This window comes from Odontesthes bonariensis, chromosome 14 (assembly GCF_027942865.1).
Source record: "Odontesthes bonariensis isolate fOdoBon6 chromosome 14, fOdoBon6.hap1, whole genome shotgun sequence".
Taxonomy (NCBI): domain Eukaryota; kingdom Metazoa; phylum Chordata; class Actinopteri; order Atheriniformes; family Atherinopsidae; genus Odontesthes; species Odontesthes bonariensis.
Window position 1 is genome coordinate 8,878,669 of NC_134519.1, and position 15,653 is coordinate 8,894,321.

The 15,653-nt window shown below is 40.1% G+C and overlaps 1 protein-coding gene across 1 annotated transcript in view; it reads right to left on the bottom strand.

Annotated features, from left to right (window-relative positions):
• The window catches only part of LOC142398666 (receptor-type tyrosine-protein phosphatase N2-like), a 295,961-nt gene that overhangs the window by 233,228 nt on the left and 47,080 nt on the right, over positions 1-15,653 (bottom strand). The window contains exons 4-8 of the mRNA XM_075482757.1: positions 11,801-11,915; positions 9,739-9,883; positions 6,377-6,734; positions 3,907-4,212; positions 3,366-3,406 (exon numbers count right to left, since the gene is read on the bottom strand). Of these exons, the coding sequence (XP_075338872.1) occupies positions 3,366-3,406; positions 3,907-4,212; positions 6,377-6,734; positions 9,739-9,883; positions 11,801-11,915 (965 nt within the window). The remainder of the gene's footprint in view (positions 1-3,365; positions 3,407-3,906; positions 4,213-6,376; positions 6,735-9,738; positions 9,884-11,800; positions 11,916-15,653) is intronic.

Genomic DNA, 15,653 nt, shown 5'->3' on the forward strand with positions numbered 1-15,653 from the left:
TGAATTAAACAAATATGAAGTTGTACGATAATGAGTTTAAATATTCCTTGAATTGAAGGGGAAACAGAAGTTGTCACCCCCCTTATACTTCTACAGATTCAGAAAAAGGATGTTGAGATTATTCAAGTTAAGCAACATCTAGACAAAGCACTGAAAGATCAAACACTTTCTTTCAAACTCAGACGCACATTGTGTTTAACCTTTATCATGACAGACATGGAGACTTATCTTCAGGATCTTTTGTCTAAACTGTTGAAACTGAACAGGTGGGAGTTTTTTTTTTCCCAGTAGATGTCAAAGTGCCGGTGTTCTGCAGCTACAGGCATGAGGACATAATTGCCTCAAATTAAAAGAAAAGCCAACTTGTCAGTGTCTGTACTAAATGTGGTTATAATATGCTATTGTTCTTCAAGTCCATGCCTCGGGGTAATTGTTCCTCTTGTCAGGAGCCAAATGTCACAGTAGCAGCAACGCTGGGCCAAAAATCGACTTTGTTCCATCTAAAAAGCACTTCAAAATCTAATCTCCTTTACAACTCCAAACTGTTTGGGGAGTTAGGAAGATGGAGCAGTGCTGGGGGACCGTTGAAACATTCGACACAATCTAAGAAATAAGAACAATGACGCAAAGAAAAGTAACATAAAGACGAATATTTCCATATCCCCAACGAGAACACGGCCAGATGCAAAAAGTGGTCACCCGACGGGATGCTCCTCATGACAACCCTGCAGTCTACCACAAACAGGGGTGGCATTTCACCATCCAGCAGGCTATTTTCTGAGACTTGAAGAAAATCTATTTATCGAGCCGACCGAGCTGTGCTCACTCCTGCAGCCCCGAGCGCAGCGTGGCGGATTTACATCTCCGCGCGCCGCAGAATCGTTTGGCACAGGACTGAGCGGTAATTGAACCACTTTCCATTAAGACTAAAATATACTGTGGGCTTTTGTTTGCGGCCTTTTTGTCCCCACACTGCAGCAATGAGCTGGCTGTTACATTAAAGTTAGCAGAGTTTCAGTAAATCGATGCCTGTCAGTTTTTTTTTTTTTCCACTTTTCACGTGCCAAAGAGTTCTTGCTCCTTAGGAAGCTTCCCAACTCCACAAAACACCTGGAATCATCAAAGCAGCTGTGATAGGAGCCGATTAAATTCTCTAAACCAATGCTTCAATGTCTCTTTTATCATCTCCTTTAGTACCGAAAACACTGGACTATCCTTCAGGAAAGTAAAGCTTCACTTCTGAGCCTTCTTATTTCACATAAACAACCTTAATCGTAAATATTTTACATCTCACACTAAGATGAGAAATATATAAAGTTGTGAGAACATAATTGGCTAAATCCTCAAGGTGCTTCAGACCCACATTACAGTTGAGTTTAAGTGTTGTCGGATTCTTATCGCAGCCGGATCGTCTTTTCCTCGGTCCTTCGACCACCTCGTTTTAACACCACGACCGTTTCCAATAAAAATCAAATTTATTCATATAGCACATTTCATGTACAAACAGTTCAAAGTGCTTTACATAAAATAAATGCATTGCAGCAGGAGTGCAAGAAGCATTAAAATACATAAAAGAATATAAAGAGAAACAAATAAAATCATTTAAATGGATTTAAAAACAAGCAACAGTCTAGATAAGTGAAAAGATATTTCATGCATAGACACATGAGAACAGAAATGTCTTTAACCTGGATTTAAAAATGTCTCCATTTGGTGAAAGTTTAATCTCCACTGGCAGTTTGTTCCACTTGTTGCAATAAGCTGAAGGAAAGTGCTAATATTTGTTTGACAGTACCCCAACGTTCGGTTGTTGACTGCCACACACACGCCTGTATCATGTTACCCATCACCTTTGTCAGTAGTTATTCTAGGTGATTGCCATCATAGTTTTCACACCCATCATACCATGCTTATCCAAATCTAGTGTCTGCCACTCTACTCTATGCTTTTGGGGCTCCATGCTGTATACTTTCCATCTCTCCATCCGTCTCAATCTCCAGGTCAAGGGTATCCCGAGTGATTTTCTTGGTCTCGTCTTCAAATGGAGTGAATTTGTGCACCGTCTAATTAAATTGTGGACGCCTTGCTTATCTTTAATGGTGACAAAAGTTTAGCTTTCCATGCATCACTCAGTGGGGTACATGGCACTGAAAGGATCGGATTATTGGCTAAATTACAATCAGAATGAGCTGAGCAAGGGTAATTATCCTTGGATATATGGTGGTGAATGAATGGGATCATAAGCACAAAGCGTGTCATACCCCGATACGAAGAGCAAGATTAAGCTACGTCCCTCTACATTTGGTCTGTGATGAGCTAGTTGTTGCACAAACGCGATGCACAACGGAGCATTCTCCATCGCGTTGTTTGTTTCGCAAAGTCCAATTCACCACGTGCTTCACCCGTCTGCAAACACGTTTAGTTTGACTTTCAACCGAGTTACCTCGGGGTCTTAATCCGACCGCGAGTAATCCGATCCAATTTCTTGTCAGATTAAGGCTTATTGGTTTATTGGATTAGATTATTGGCTAAATTACAATAAGACTGAGTTATTAAGTTCATGTAGACCCCTTCCAGTGTTTCTCAATTCTGGGCCTCGGGACCCACTGCCCTGCATGTTTTCGATGTTTCCCTCCTCCAGCACACCTGATTCAAATGATCAACTCGTCATCAAGCTCTGCAGTGGCCTGATCAGGAGCCATTCATTTGAATCAGGTGTGCTGGAGGAGGGAAACATCGAAAACATGCAGGGCAGTGGGTCCCGAGGCCCATAATTGAGAAACACTGGATTAAGGTGTCTACATGCACTTAATAACTCAGTCTTATTGTAATTTAGCCAATAATCTGATCCTTTCAGTGCCATGTAACCCCACTGAGTGTAGATGCCATCCTAGCTTTGCAGGGTCAAACATCCCCTTGAGGGGAAATCAAGACTTTTAGTCTTTTATCTCCAGTCCGTCTCCGGTAGACATTTTTATATAAATATCACATCACAGTGATTTTAAAAGTAGCGTAATCACCACATGAGCCAGGTGGTAAAGAGGTAGCAGTAAATCTAATCCGATTTTAACAATCTAAATGTTGTACCGATGTAATCAAAATGCATTCCATCATAACAGCAGAGCAGCATTTTAAAGGAAGGTTGCCTTTACAAAATGTTTCAGAACCAAAATCTGACTTGATTCACAAGCTTTTTTAGATCCAGTCGGTAAATCAGCCCCTCTGAGGAACACTGCGTTCTCGCCGAAGTCCCTGGACACTCACTTCATCTTTGTAAGGTAGCCGATGTAAAAGAAGAATTTAAAGTTCTTTAGAAAGCTGCAGGTCGAGTGGTTGTTATTTGTCTTTTCACAACACTTGCTTACCTTGTCCTTCGCATTGTCCTCCTCTGCATTGATGTGGCGCTCTGTGGAGAGAAAGAAAAGGAGTTCATGCATCTGTGTCCAGAGAGAAGACCGAAGAAGAAAAGTTAAATGAAGTCATGTAGAAAACTGAACTGAGAGCCGCTTGTTGTAATTACATTTCCTGATCTGAATTAGCTCCCCTGGAAATGTCATTTTTCATTAATGCTGGAAAAAAAAAAAAAAAAAAAAACATCTGCAGCCAAGCCTTAGCTTTGGAATACATTTATTCAATTTGTGATGTTAAATGATCGGCTGAGTACTTTCACTAATTGTGAGCACATTTTTAGCCTGAGAGGCCTCAGCGGACACGGAACCATTACCACTGGCTGCACCGAGCATAGAAAGCTTATTTACCCTTACATTGATTTTTATGTTGCATGCTTGTGGCAAGTTTGTTTGTTTTTTAAAAAAAACTTAGCACATAATTACGTACGTATCCTTTCAAACATTTACTCAATACTTTAATCATGTGAAAACACTAAATTAATCTGGATGAAATTACCTTGTAGCGCTGCCGGCGACACAGAAGTGCTCTCCTGAGGACTTAAAGTGGGCGTATTGTGCTGCAACTTCTCTTCTCCCTCATCCCCGTCGGCCTCCTCCTCACCAACACTCAGCTCTCCCTCCAGGTCTCTCGGTCCAGGGCCTCTAACCCGGATCAGAGCCCCGTTTAGTCCCTGGTCCCGGTCGACCACCTGCAGGGCGTCGGCTATCAGCCTCGACAGCTGGTCCAAGTCCTGCGGCGTCAGCTCATCCATGTTCACGTGCTGCCTGCCAACATTCTTCAAAACGTTCTTGATGAATCTCTCTGGAGGACAGAGGGGGACAATAGGGGAGTCAGCCTAAGTAAATACAGTTTTTAAAGAGGAGTTTTTTCTCCTCTTTGAGATTTAAAGTCCAATCTTTGAATTGGGACTTCTAGGTCTTTATGCTGCTCTGGAGCTCTTAATCTCAACTTGTGACCCCTCCAAACTTAAAGGAGGTATAGCTAATGGATGGATGGACCCAAGAAGATTGTGACAATGTGAAAGGGGACCCTTTAAGATAGGGATGCACCGATGCACTCAATACTCATTAAAGTGTTCCGATACTACAGAACCGACACCAGCGTGATGGAAGCTTCATTTTCCTGCAGTGTGTTTGTGAAAGTTAAAATGTTTAAACAATATAGAGTAGTTTTATATGACTAAAATGCACAAAGTGCAGTTGAATTTGGGTTGAATATGCCTAAATAAAAATAAAATGTGTTTAATTGAAAGAACTGTAATGGCCTTGATTAGTACTCATATCCGTAAGTACTAAAAGGCAGAGGTGGGTAGTAACGAGTTACATTTACTTGAGTAAGTTTTTGAAAAAAATAAAAATAAAAAATAAATAAAATTATACTTCTAGGAGTAGTTTTAAATCTCTATACTTTTTACTTTTTACTCGAGTAGATTTGTGCAGCAGAAACTGTCCTCTTACTCCGCTACATTAGGCTACAATGAGCTGGTTACTTTTCTTCTTACCTCTTTGGTATTCTACGCCTCATTATTTTTATCCCCCCGCGTACGCCTCATTTTAATGTTTTATTCTGACCACCTGACTGTGTTTCACCAATCAAACGTAGCCGTGCAGTCTCGTCACGTGACCATACTCAATCTCAGCGGCGGGACGGGTTAGCTTTAGCATTAGCAGTCGTAGCAAACAAACAAAGAAACAGATGAAAAATGTCAGAACCAACGGTGGGAAATGAAGACGCAGACGAGGCCTCATACTGAAAGCATGTTTACCTTACAAAGAGTGAGAAACAGCAGCTACATTATGTGTCTTCTGTGTCAACCAAAACAAACCAAAACATGTAGCAGTAAGTTTCCTAAACTCGTTTTTCCCCCATGGATAGGTGAATGTTTGTTTTTTAGGTTACATATGGGTTACATGTTTTAAACATTTCCTAAGTCTCTTATTTTTTATTGAAGTTCTTGAATTTACCTGGATTATTTTAATTTAAGCTATTTTGTAAGTAATTCATTTGAATTTATTTTATCAATTGAATGAACTCTAATTTGCCTAAAGATGATTATTTAGTATTTTTGTCTGTCTGATTGAATGCTTGTGTTCACAAATAAATCAGACGTTACTCAACAATTACTCAGTACTTGAGTAGTTTTTTCACCAAGCACTTTTTTACTCTTACTCAAGTAATTATTTGGATGACTACTTTTTACTTTTACTTGAGTCATATTATTCTGAAGTAACAGTACTTTTACTTGAGCACAATTTTTGGCTGCTCTACCCACCTCTGCTAAAAGGTAAGTACTTGTAATCGGTTTAAAAAAAAAAAAAAAGAAATCCCTACTTTAAGCTGAATTTGCAACAACTTTCATCTTTACGAAGCCTTACAGTGAATTCATCAGAGCTACATCTTTACTGGCAATGCTTTCAGTCAGAGCAGAAAGCTGCTTTCGCTTTAAGTCTCAAACTCTAACGACACTGCGCAATAAAAGCACTTTGCAGCTGAAGAGCACGATTTTTAAGTTGGGAGACGTGAATAAAACAAAGGAAGTTGAGATGGGTCTGGATATTCAGTGGGCACAAAACAAACAGGTCCATATAAATCATGTTGCTTTGGTGTCTCAATCAGCAAGTTTTCCCTTTTACCACATCAAAAAGATCTGAATAATAATCCTTTACTGCAGATTCAAATGCCCAGGAAAGAATAAACTAAAGTAAAGGTAAAGTGTGAGAAACAACTACAAAACATCAACCTTTTAGTATTTTAGAAGAAATTTTAAAAAAATAAAGCAAAGACACCAACAGCTGTTTCAGTTTGTTATCCAGCTCCAGCCACCACAATGAGTTCAGACTCAGGTTTTCCCAGCTTGAGGCAGGATATTCTGTTTGATTCAACATTGAGTAACAACACAAAAAAACATTTCTGCGATTTAATCCATCATGCTTTAAAAAAAAACAAAAAAAAAAAAAACACGCACCATCCACAGTCGTGAGCGGCTCTTTGGCTGAAGCCCCCTGGGTTCGTCCCATCTTCAGAAGTCTGGATTTGGTGGACCCGGGATTTTCTACGCCGTTGCTGTAGAAGGGCCTGAGGCGCAGAGAGGGGGCATCCGGCTCAGAGGGGCTCACCCCCCCACTGGGCAGGGAGAGGTGCCCGGAGAGGTACTGCCTCAGGGCCCCCAGGAGAAGGTCACCGTCGGCCTGTGTGGCGAGGAGCTGGTCGGACGGAGGTCTCTGCTGGAAAGACGAGATGCTGGAGGGGGATGACTTCTGAGAGGAGGACACGGCGTCTGAACCATAGATGTCCGCAGAAATCCCCGATTGGAAACGGTCACTCTGTAACATGCAAGCACACGTAACGCATTAAAGTCACATATTTCATTTCTTTTGGAAATGTTTGTTGCGATAATCACGGTTCCATGTGAATCAGAAAATAGAAACAAAAGAAAGGCAAGGCAAGTTTATTTGTATAGCACAATTCAACTACAGGGCGATTCAAAGTGCTTTACAGATACATTAAAACAATAGAAATAAAAAGCATGATTTAAATTTTAAACAAAAAAGAAAGAAATAAGAACAATAGATAAAATCAGATAAAATCAGTAGTTAAAATGTGATTAAGTTTTCAAAGGATTGATGTGTCCGTGCTGTGGATCCGTCTGTTTTCTGTTTTTTTTTTTTTTTTTTTTAAGCTACAGCCATCTGCAGTTAGTAGCAACTCTTTGCTTTAATGTAAAATATGTCATTTAATTTGAACAAAAATTGACTTGGAAAAGTCATTAAACCACTTATGTAATTATAACAAATAATGCATCAGCTTCCACAAAAGCAAATTGTTAGCACCGGCTCCATTAACGCCCACCTAAGAGCACCGAAATGGCACCAGCCTGAATAACAGTAAAATCCTAATTACAATACTGACAAACAGTTCCTCATAGCTGCCATATTTAGTTTTGATTTGTACGTGCAAGGTCTCCTCTGCTATTCATCACTGCCGGTATCTGTATTCATCACAGTTGATGGCTTTCATGCCATTTGTGCCCCCCCCCAGGGCCCCTTGAATGCTAATGTTCTTCTCTTCTACTAAACGAGTAAACCTTGATGGAAAAGGGACCACGAGTCCCCGGGCAACGCCTGCAGGATCCACACAGTTCTGAGTACAAAGCCCCAGGGGGCCACTGCAGAACAAGCGCGGAGTCGGTGCTCGAGTCATTTACTGCAGGAGAGAACTTACGGTCGGTCTCATTTCACTCATTATGGCCACAAGAGAGGAGTGACGGGCCAAAAAAGGAAATAAATAAATGAAAACTATCTACAGCAGATGAACAAGATCTGAAAGGGATGTCCTTAAGAAAGAGGAAAAACTCCAGCAAAGACCTGACACAGGAGCTGAGATATGTATCTGGACCTTCAGCTGATCCATCTGCTGATGGCCCAAGCCTCATCAGAAATGGGCTCCAGGATTCTTTTCAAATGGAAGCAACACACACCTCCATTTTTTCTAACTTTAAGAAGTACATGATATCTTTGACCCAGTGAGAAAAGGATGAAGTTCACACTTAAAGGATCTTCCCAATCATTTCTCAAGCTATGGAGGCCCTTTCTTGATTATTATGACTCCTTACATATACATGACCTTTTGCATTGGTGGAACTTTCCCCCTTCTATTACTTCAGGTTTGTATGTATTTTTTTACCTTTTTTTTTCTTTGTCTTTTTTTTTCCTTCTAGTTTTCATTTGGTTGCTTAAGTAAATTGAGTGTGTTTGGGAACCTGTAGCCCTATGGGTGGGGGGGTAAGAAGGATAGGATGAACTCAATTGGCCAATGTAACTGATGAAAATTGTACCCAGGTTTTGGAAATGACTGTAAATGGATATAACATGTACATGTGCTGTATTCTTGTGGGGTAAAAATCAATAAAACATATTTACAAAAAAAAAAAGAAAAAAAAAAAAGAAGAAATGGGCTCCATGGAAGGGTGGCTGTCAAGAAGCCGTTTTTGTTTTTTTGGGGTCTTTTTATGCCTTTAATGGACAGGACAGTTGGAGAGAGACAGGAAGCAGGGGGCAGAGAGAGGGGGAAGACATGCAGCAAAGGGCCATCCGGTGCGGGACAGCTGCAGTGAGGACTGTAGCCTCTGTACATGGGGCGGCTGCTCTACCCACTACGCCACCGACCGCCCCAAGAAGCCGTTCTTAAGGAAGGGAAACAGGGAGAAAAGGCTGAGCTGGGCCAAAGGACACAAGAAGTGGGCTGAAAATCAGCGGCAACAGGTCTGATGGAGGGATGAATCCTCCCCAGAGCCCGGAGCTCAACATTACTGAAGCAGTGTGGGATCATGTTGGCAGAGAACGGAACAAAAGGCAGCCCACATCCAAAGAAGAGCTTTGGGATGTCCTTCAAGAAGCCTGGAGAACTATTCCTGAAGACTCCTTAAAGAAAGGACAGAAAGCTCGTCTGAGAGGGTTCAGGCTGTGCTGGAGGATAAAGCAGCTCAGAGCAGCCTGTACAGAGCAGCCAGAGGAGCCTGTACAAGCTCCGTTTTTGCTTTTATATACTACATTTTAATAAATCACTGCACCGGTTTCTTGTTTTCCTGCCATATAAAGAAAGTAGGGGTGGCTCTAGATCAGAGATACTCATTGTGCGGCTCCTCAAGCTTTAATTGGTGCCTCATACTCGCATAGTAGCTTATAACAATATGCTAACAAAAACAATAAATTTTTTCAAATAACATACAGCGAATACAGCACAGTATTAAGTATTTTTATTAAGTTTGGGTTTTTGTAGTATTAAGTATCTTTATTAAGTATTAATTAAGGCTTAATGGTGTTTCCTAAAGGGGGCACACTGTTAAACCTGGCAACGCAGCCCGCTTAAACCACCGTCACACTTGACCGCAGAGCACGCTAGCTCCTTTAGCCAGAGCGAGATGCAGGCACAATGGATCGGTTTTTAATAAAAAAAAAAAAGGGCAAAAACCAGCACAAAAACCATGCTCATCCTGAATGTCTCACTATGATTACAACAACAAACTACAAATACAACATGAAGAAAGTCAAGGACATGCATGCCAGCTTCCACTCATCCCAGTAGTAAGCTAAATATGGTCTTAACTGAAAATGTATTGGCTGTGTCGTTTACTTTTTTTTGTGGGATGTTTTATATGTAGAAATGCATATTTGGAAAAGGGGACTTTAGTATGTTGTCGTAAAAGTGGCTCTTCCCTTGATTTTGCTCTGCCAATGTGGCTCTTGTGAAAAAAATAGTGAGTAACACTGATGTAGACTGTCCCAAGTGGAAATGGCTGGTAAGAGCACTGCCCCCAGACCCTCTCACCTTGCCAGGTTTGCTCAAACTGGAAGCTGCCGACGTCTTAGGAAGGAAGCCCAAACGCTGAAGGTACGTCTGCAGATTCCTGTTGAGCTCCACCTCCACTGGCTTCACCCTCTGGTCTTCTGGGTCCATGGCTTCAGCCGCCGGCCTGCAGGAGAGGAGACACAACCACGCGTTTTATAGAAACTTGTTTAAATGGAACAATGTGCAAATCGACAGCAGTTGCTCTGAATGATCAAATTAGCCAAACATTCTTCACCATATTTACAAATTACACTTCTGGAAGGACTCCACAGCACAGAGCTGCAGCACAGCTATATAGTCTGAGTTGGACTCCATTTCACTGGCATCATCAAAAATCTTTCTGACAGTTGGTGGACGATGGGGTGGCTCTCAGTGATGGCACTTCTGAATTTCACTGGTCACTTTATATTTTTAAACTGTTTTTTAAATTCTTAAGTTGTTTTTAACCCTAATCCCTGATAGGGGACATTTCTGTCCACTTGGGGTGTACTTTCTCCTCTAATTTCACACTGGAAATAGTGATACTCATATTTGGTCCAGTTGTGCATTTTTGACAATTTTTTCGAATTTCAAACACACATCATATACAATGCAATTTTTCACTGTGTAGAAAAAAAAACTCCTTCATTTCTGAAAAAGGAACATTTTTGTCCCCTTTTAAAAACGACCTAAAAACATCATGTATTAATATTTTTTTACACTTTTTTCATAAATCTTTTATTCCACTTCAGTTCTGATTATTTCTACCAAGTATTCAATTATTATCAAAAAAAGTAACCCTTTAGCTTCCAATTTGAACTATTTAGCCCACAGGTCTTCAACAGGGGGTCCGCGGAGGTACTGCAGGGGGGGGGGGGGGTTCGCAAAATCTTTGGTTGATTAGACGATTTTTAACATCTTTTTTTTTTTTCCCAAACAGTTTTTTCTCACAAATCGTGTGCAAACGTGTGCCATCCACAGATGGTTTGAGGATTCATTGTCCCATCTACATGCATGTTTAAAGTTAAAATCTGTGGATTATTTGAATAGCTCAGTGTTGTATGCAAGATGTTTGTTTATAAATGGTAGTGGCACGGCCACCTTGTACCTTGCACATGTTTCAAATAAAAACATGAATATATTAACCTGTGTATTATTTGAATAGCTTAGTATTGAATGTACAATAACAGAGTAGCTATGTTTATGCACGGCACTAGGCCCCGTTAAATATAAAACACAATTGTATGCCATATAAATAGTAGGGGGGGGTCACTGCTCCAACCCTCCATCAGTTTGGGGGTCCCTGGCCTGAAAAACGTTGAAGACCCCTGATTTAGCCCAAATTTTAAGCCTTTAAGGTGCCAGTATTTTCAAAATATGGAATGCAAATTGGAATTATTGAGTAGGGATAATTATGGTCTGGGATATGTCAATAATTAGAAACAACATTGATTTTTAGGGATTTTAAATTTTTTTGTTATGCTGGATTTTTTTTAAAAACTCCAACATTTTTATTGCTTTATTATGTCTTGCTACTGGATGCTTGAATTTCCTTCGGGATCAATAAAGTATCTATCTATCTATCTATCTATCTATCTATCTATCTATGTTTTCAGTATAGAAAGTCTGTTTTTTTCTTCCTATGTCTGTCCAACATGTAAACAAAAATTAAATCTTTTCACCTGTTAAAACTTTTTCAAAACATTTTCCTTTCAGTAGTCGGTTGAGTTTTGCTCTCCGTCTGCTTCACACCTGTGTTCATTCATTACTTTCACTGTATATACCCCCCAGCTTCTTTGGTTTATGGCAGGATCCTCACCGTACCTTCCCCTTTGCTCTGTTCACTGGTCCATCTCACTCTACCTTTTGGATTCTGGTATTCATCGAAGTCCTCAAAAAGCACCTTTTGTTTTTTCCTTTTTAAGTTCTTTACCAGTCTGTCTCCTGTACATGTTAAGACCTTGGTCTTCACCATGTGGGGTGAGTGGAATGAACAAAAAAAAGGGACATTTTAATCACACAGTGCAGAGCCAGCTGCGGTTACATTATTCAAACAAGTCACCTGGTGTTGGGGTTGTAGACGGGTCCTTTCTGCTGTGGCCGGTAGGGTATCCTCCTCAGTTTGGATAACTCCTTGGACAGAACTTGCTGGGTGGCTTCATCTTCCCAGGTCAAACCTGCAGAAAGAAACAGAAGCTTTAAAAACCACACGAGACCATACAGACTAAATCTAAATCCGTTTTCCAAATTGAAAAATTTGAACTGTGGTGGAATACAGAAAAAAAGTGAGAATCTACAGTGGAACGTGGGGTACAAATGATGTGCATGCAGGAGTTTTCTACACTCCTTTGTTCACTCATTAGCAGAAGAGATGAGGAAACAGTGTGAATTGAGTGCAAATTACACTGAATTAATGGCGACACCATTAGCACAATGGAGTCAGAGTACAGACAAAGTTTGTATATCAGTATTAGTTTGAAAAATAACTGCAAAAAAGAAATGGGAAAAACTGGCAGTTGGTAACGTTCAGAGCCATAACAGCAGCTGTAGCTGGCTTCTGAGTAGAATAGTTAAGTATCTAACTGCCATTCAGTCCAATGTCAAATAACTCTGCAGTATTTATGGGTTTTTTAAAATCACCTTCAGCTCCAATTGACATCAATGAGAAGCGTTTGGGTCAAAAAGAGTGGGCACGGCTCACATTTTCTTTACAGAAACACGTCTCTGTGAAAGGCTGTGAAAGTGACAGCAACAACTTGTTGACAAAGGGAGATGAGATGGAAGGAGTTTACATGTCTGTAAGACAGCTCACCATCAGATCCACTGTGCTGCCCAACCAAAAATAAACATGTCTAATCATGTCGGAAAGTTGTACTTATCAGAAATTGTTGTCCAACACAGCCCGCTGGCAACAGTGTAACGCCTTCCCTACATGTTGTTGGAGTTGCAGGTTTGTACCCGGGGAGTTAGTCATCTCCCAGTCTCTAAACCAGCTGTTAATATGTCGTCATCCCCAGAACACAAGAGGGTAAACAAGACTGACAAAAGGAGAAGGATTTCAAGTCGGCTTGCTTTAGCAGGAGTACCTTTGCTTGAAAAACCTACTTAAGCGGAAATAAAATTAGCTTAAAAAAAAAAAAAAAAAAAAAAAAAAAAAATTCTAATTTTTCATTCTTTTCACAATGCTTTGTTTTAACTGAAGTGGATGTTAATGAAATGTCTCATTTAAAAAAAAACAATGCTGCAAACTTCCTGGAATACTGCATTGTGTTTAAAACAGTGATCAGTTTGACTGTAAGGATCGTGGTTGGTTAGCTACTTCTTTTAGCAAACTTTCTGGCACACTGCATTGTGTTTAAAACAGTGATCAGTTTGATTGTAAGGATCATGGTTGGTTAGCTACTTCTTTTAGCAGACTTCCTGGCACACTGCATTGTTTAAAACAGTGATCAGTTTGACTGTAAGGATCATAGTTGGTTAGCTACTTCTTTTAGCAAACTTTCTGGCACACTGCATTGTGTTTAAAACAGTGATCAGTTTGACTGTAAGGATCGTGGTTGGTTAGCTACTTCTTTTAGCAGACTTCCTGGCACACTGCATTGTTTAAAACAGTGATCAGTTTGACTGTAAGGATCATAGTTGGTTAGCTACTTCTTTTAGCAAACTTTCTGGCACACTGCATTGTTTAAAACAGTGATCAGTTTGACTGTAAGGATCATAGTTGGTTAGCTACTTCTTTTAGCAGACTTCCTGGCACACTGCATTGTTTAAAACAGTGATCAGTTTGACTGTAAGGATCGTAGTTGGTTAGCTACTTCTTTTAGTAGACTTTCTGGCACACTGCATTGTTTAAAACAGTGATCAGTTTGACTGTAAGGATCGTGGTTGGTTAGCTACTTCTTTTAGCAGACTTCCTGGCACACTGCATTGTTTAAAACAGTGATCAGTTTGACTGTAAGGATCGTAGTTGGTTAGCTACTTCTTTTAGTAGACTTTCTGGCACACTGCATTGTTTAAAACAGTGATCAGTTTGACTGTAAGGATCGTGGTTGGTTAGCTACTTCTTTTAGCAGACTTCCTGGCACACTGCATTGTTTAAAACAGTGATCAGTTTGACTGTAAGGATCGTGGTTGGTTAGCTACTTCTTTTAGCAAACAGCGCAATATAAAATATTTAAAAGTTTTCTCTGCAAATTCAGGAGGCGAACAAAAGGACCAAAATATATATCATAAAGTGGAGTATTGCACAACAGGGGCTACAACAACTCCCACGGGAATGAATGGACTTTCAGGTGACTTTGTGACTCATTTCCACATAAGAGATGGGAAAGCAAACTGCAAAATGCATATTTTCTCTTTCCAACACCTGAATGTTCTACAGAAGAAAATTACACTGGCTGACCAAGACTGATGTAATGTTTATTGACAGCTAAACACTAAATTATTTGCTTTTAACTCATATTAAACCATCTTGTTTTGATAATTGCTGAGTCATGGCCTAATGTGTCAAAGAGGATTTTGTTACACAGCTACATAGATCCATATGGCCACCACCCAGCAATCCACAGGCAGATTTCTGCGTCAGATCATCCTCGAATCCTTTTTATAACTTAGTTTTAAAGAGTTACATTGAAGAACAAATTAGATTTAAAAAAAATAATCAATTACAACAGCTTTGTATTCGCATCTGCCTCGTTTCTTACGGATAATTTTAGTCTTACCTGGTTGTCAAACTATGTCGTCATCAGTGTCAGCCAGACATTCACATGCATTTACAACACTTGGAAAGTTAAAAATAGCAGTGACGAGAAGAGAGGGAAAAAAAAAAAAAAAAAAAGAAACCCTCATTTCAGCAAGTGTACAAAAGGACAAGCTTGATGAGCCACTTGGGCATTCATGTCTGTTGCTTAACATGTATCCAAACACAGCTTTTTGGCATCCTAACAAAGGAGCAGGCGCCAACACCAGATGGGGTAGCGGAACGAAATGTTACCGGAAATATGCCCGCAGTGCGCAAAGCACAACATGAACCGAGGCATTTGGCAGATGAGCGATGACGCTGCGGAAAGATTCAAGCAACTCAGACTGCGACTCCAGATGTGACGCCCCGAGATGTGGGTCCATCACAGAGGATGGAGCGCTTTGAGAGAGAACATCGTTTCTGTCGGCTGTGGATGCAAAGAATGTCATCTTTACATCTTACCTCAGAGGCAGCTAGATGTCAGAGGTAAAACACAACGGAAACTGGTGGAAAAAGTGTCCACTGATGAGTCCAATGACAGCAGAGAGGGTCAATAAAGAAGTAGAGTTGTGCCAGCAGCTTTAAAAACTACACTGGAAAAAAAATAAATAAAATCTAAATCTTACCAAGTATATTTGTCTCATTTCTAGTCAAAATATCTCATTACACTTTATATAAGACACAACTGCCTAACAAGTACTATTTCAGCCAGATATAGGGACTTGTTTGAAGACAATACATCTGGAATATCTTGTTAAATGAAAAAGTCTTGAAAACAATTTGTTTTGAGTCCCATATCATATGAAACAAGTTTTTTTGTTACATTTGAAGTGAAATTTATTTATATAGCACTTTTCAGCAACAAGGCGATCCAAAGTGCTTTTTAAAGAGGTTTTTAAGCTAATTTGAAGATCACTTTAACTCAAAAGTCCCAAATATCACATCTTATTTCCAGAAATCTTGACAAGCCGATTTTCACTAGTTCCATTGGCAGATTTTTTTGCTTATTTCAAGCAAAAACTCTTGTATTTGTTGTATTTGGAGGGGCATTTTTTCCAGTGTAAACTTGTCCGTGAAGTCCCTCCAGCTGCTACATGTTTGAATATGTTCCCCTCTGACTGTGTGTGTACTGAGCAGTTATGCACTGGCTTTTTAAAAAAAGGCAACATTTCCT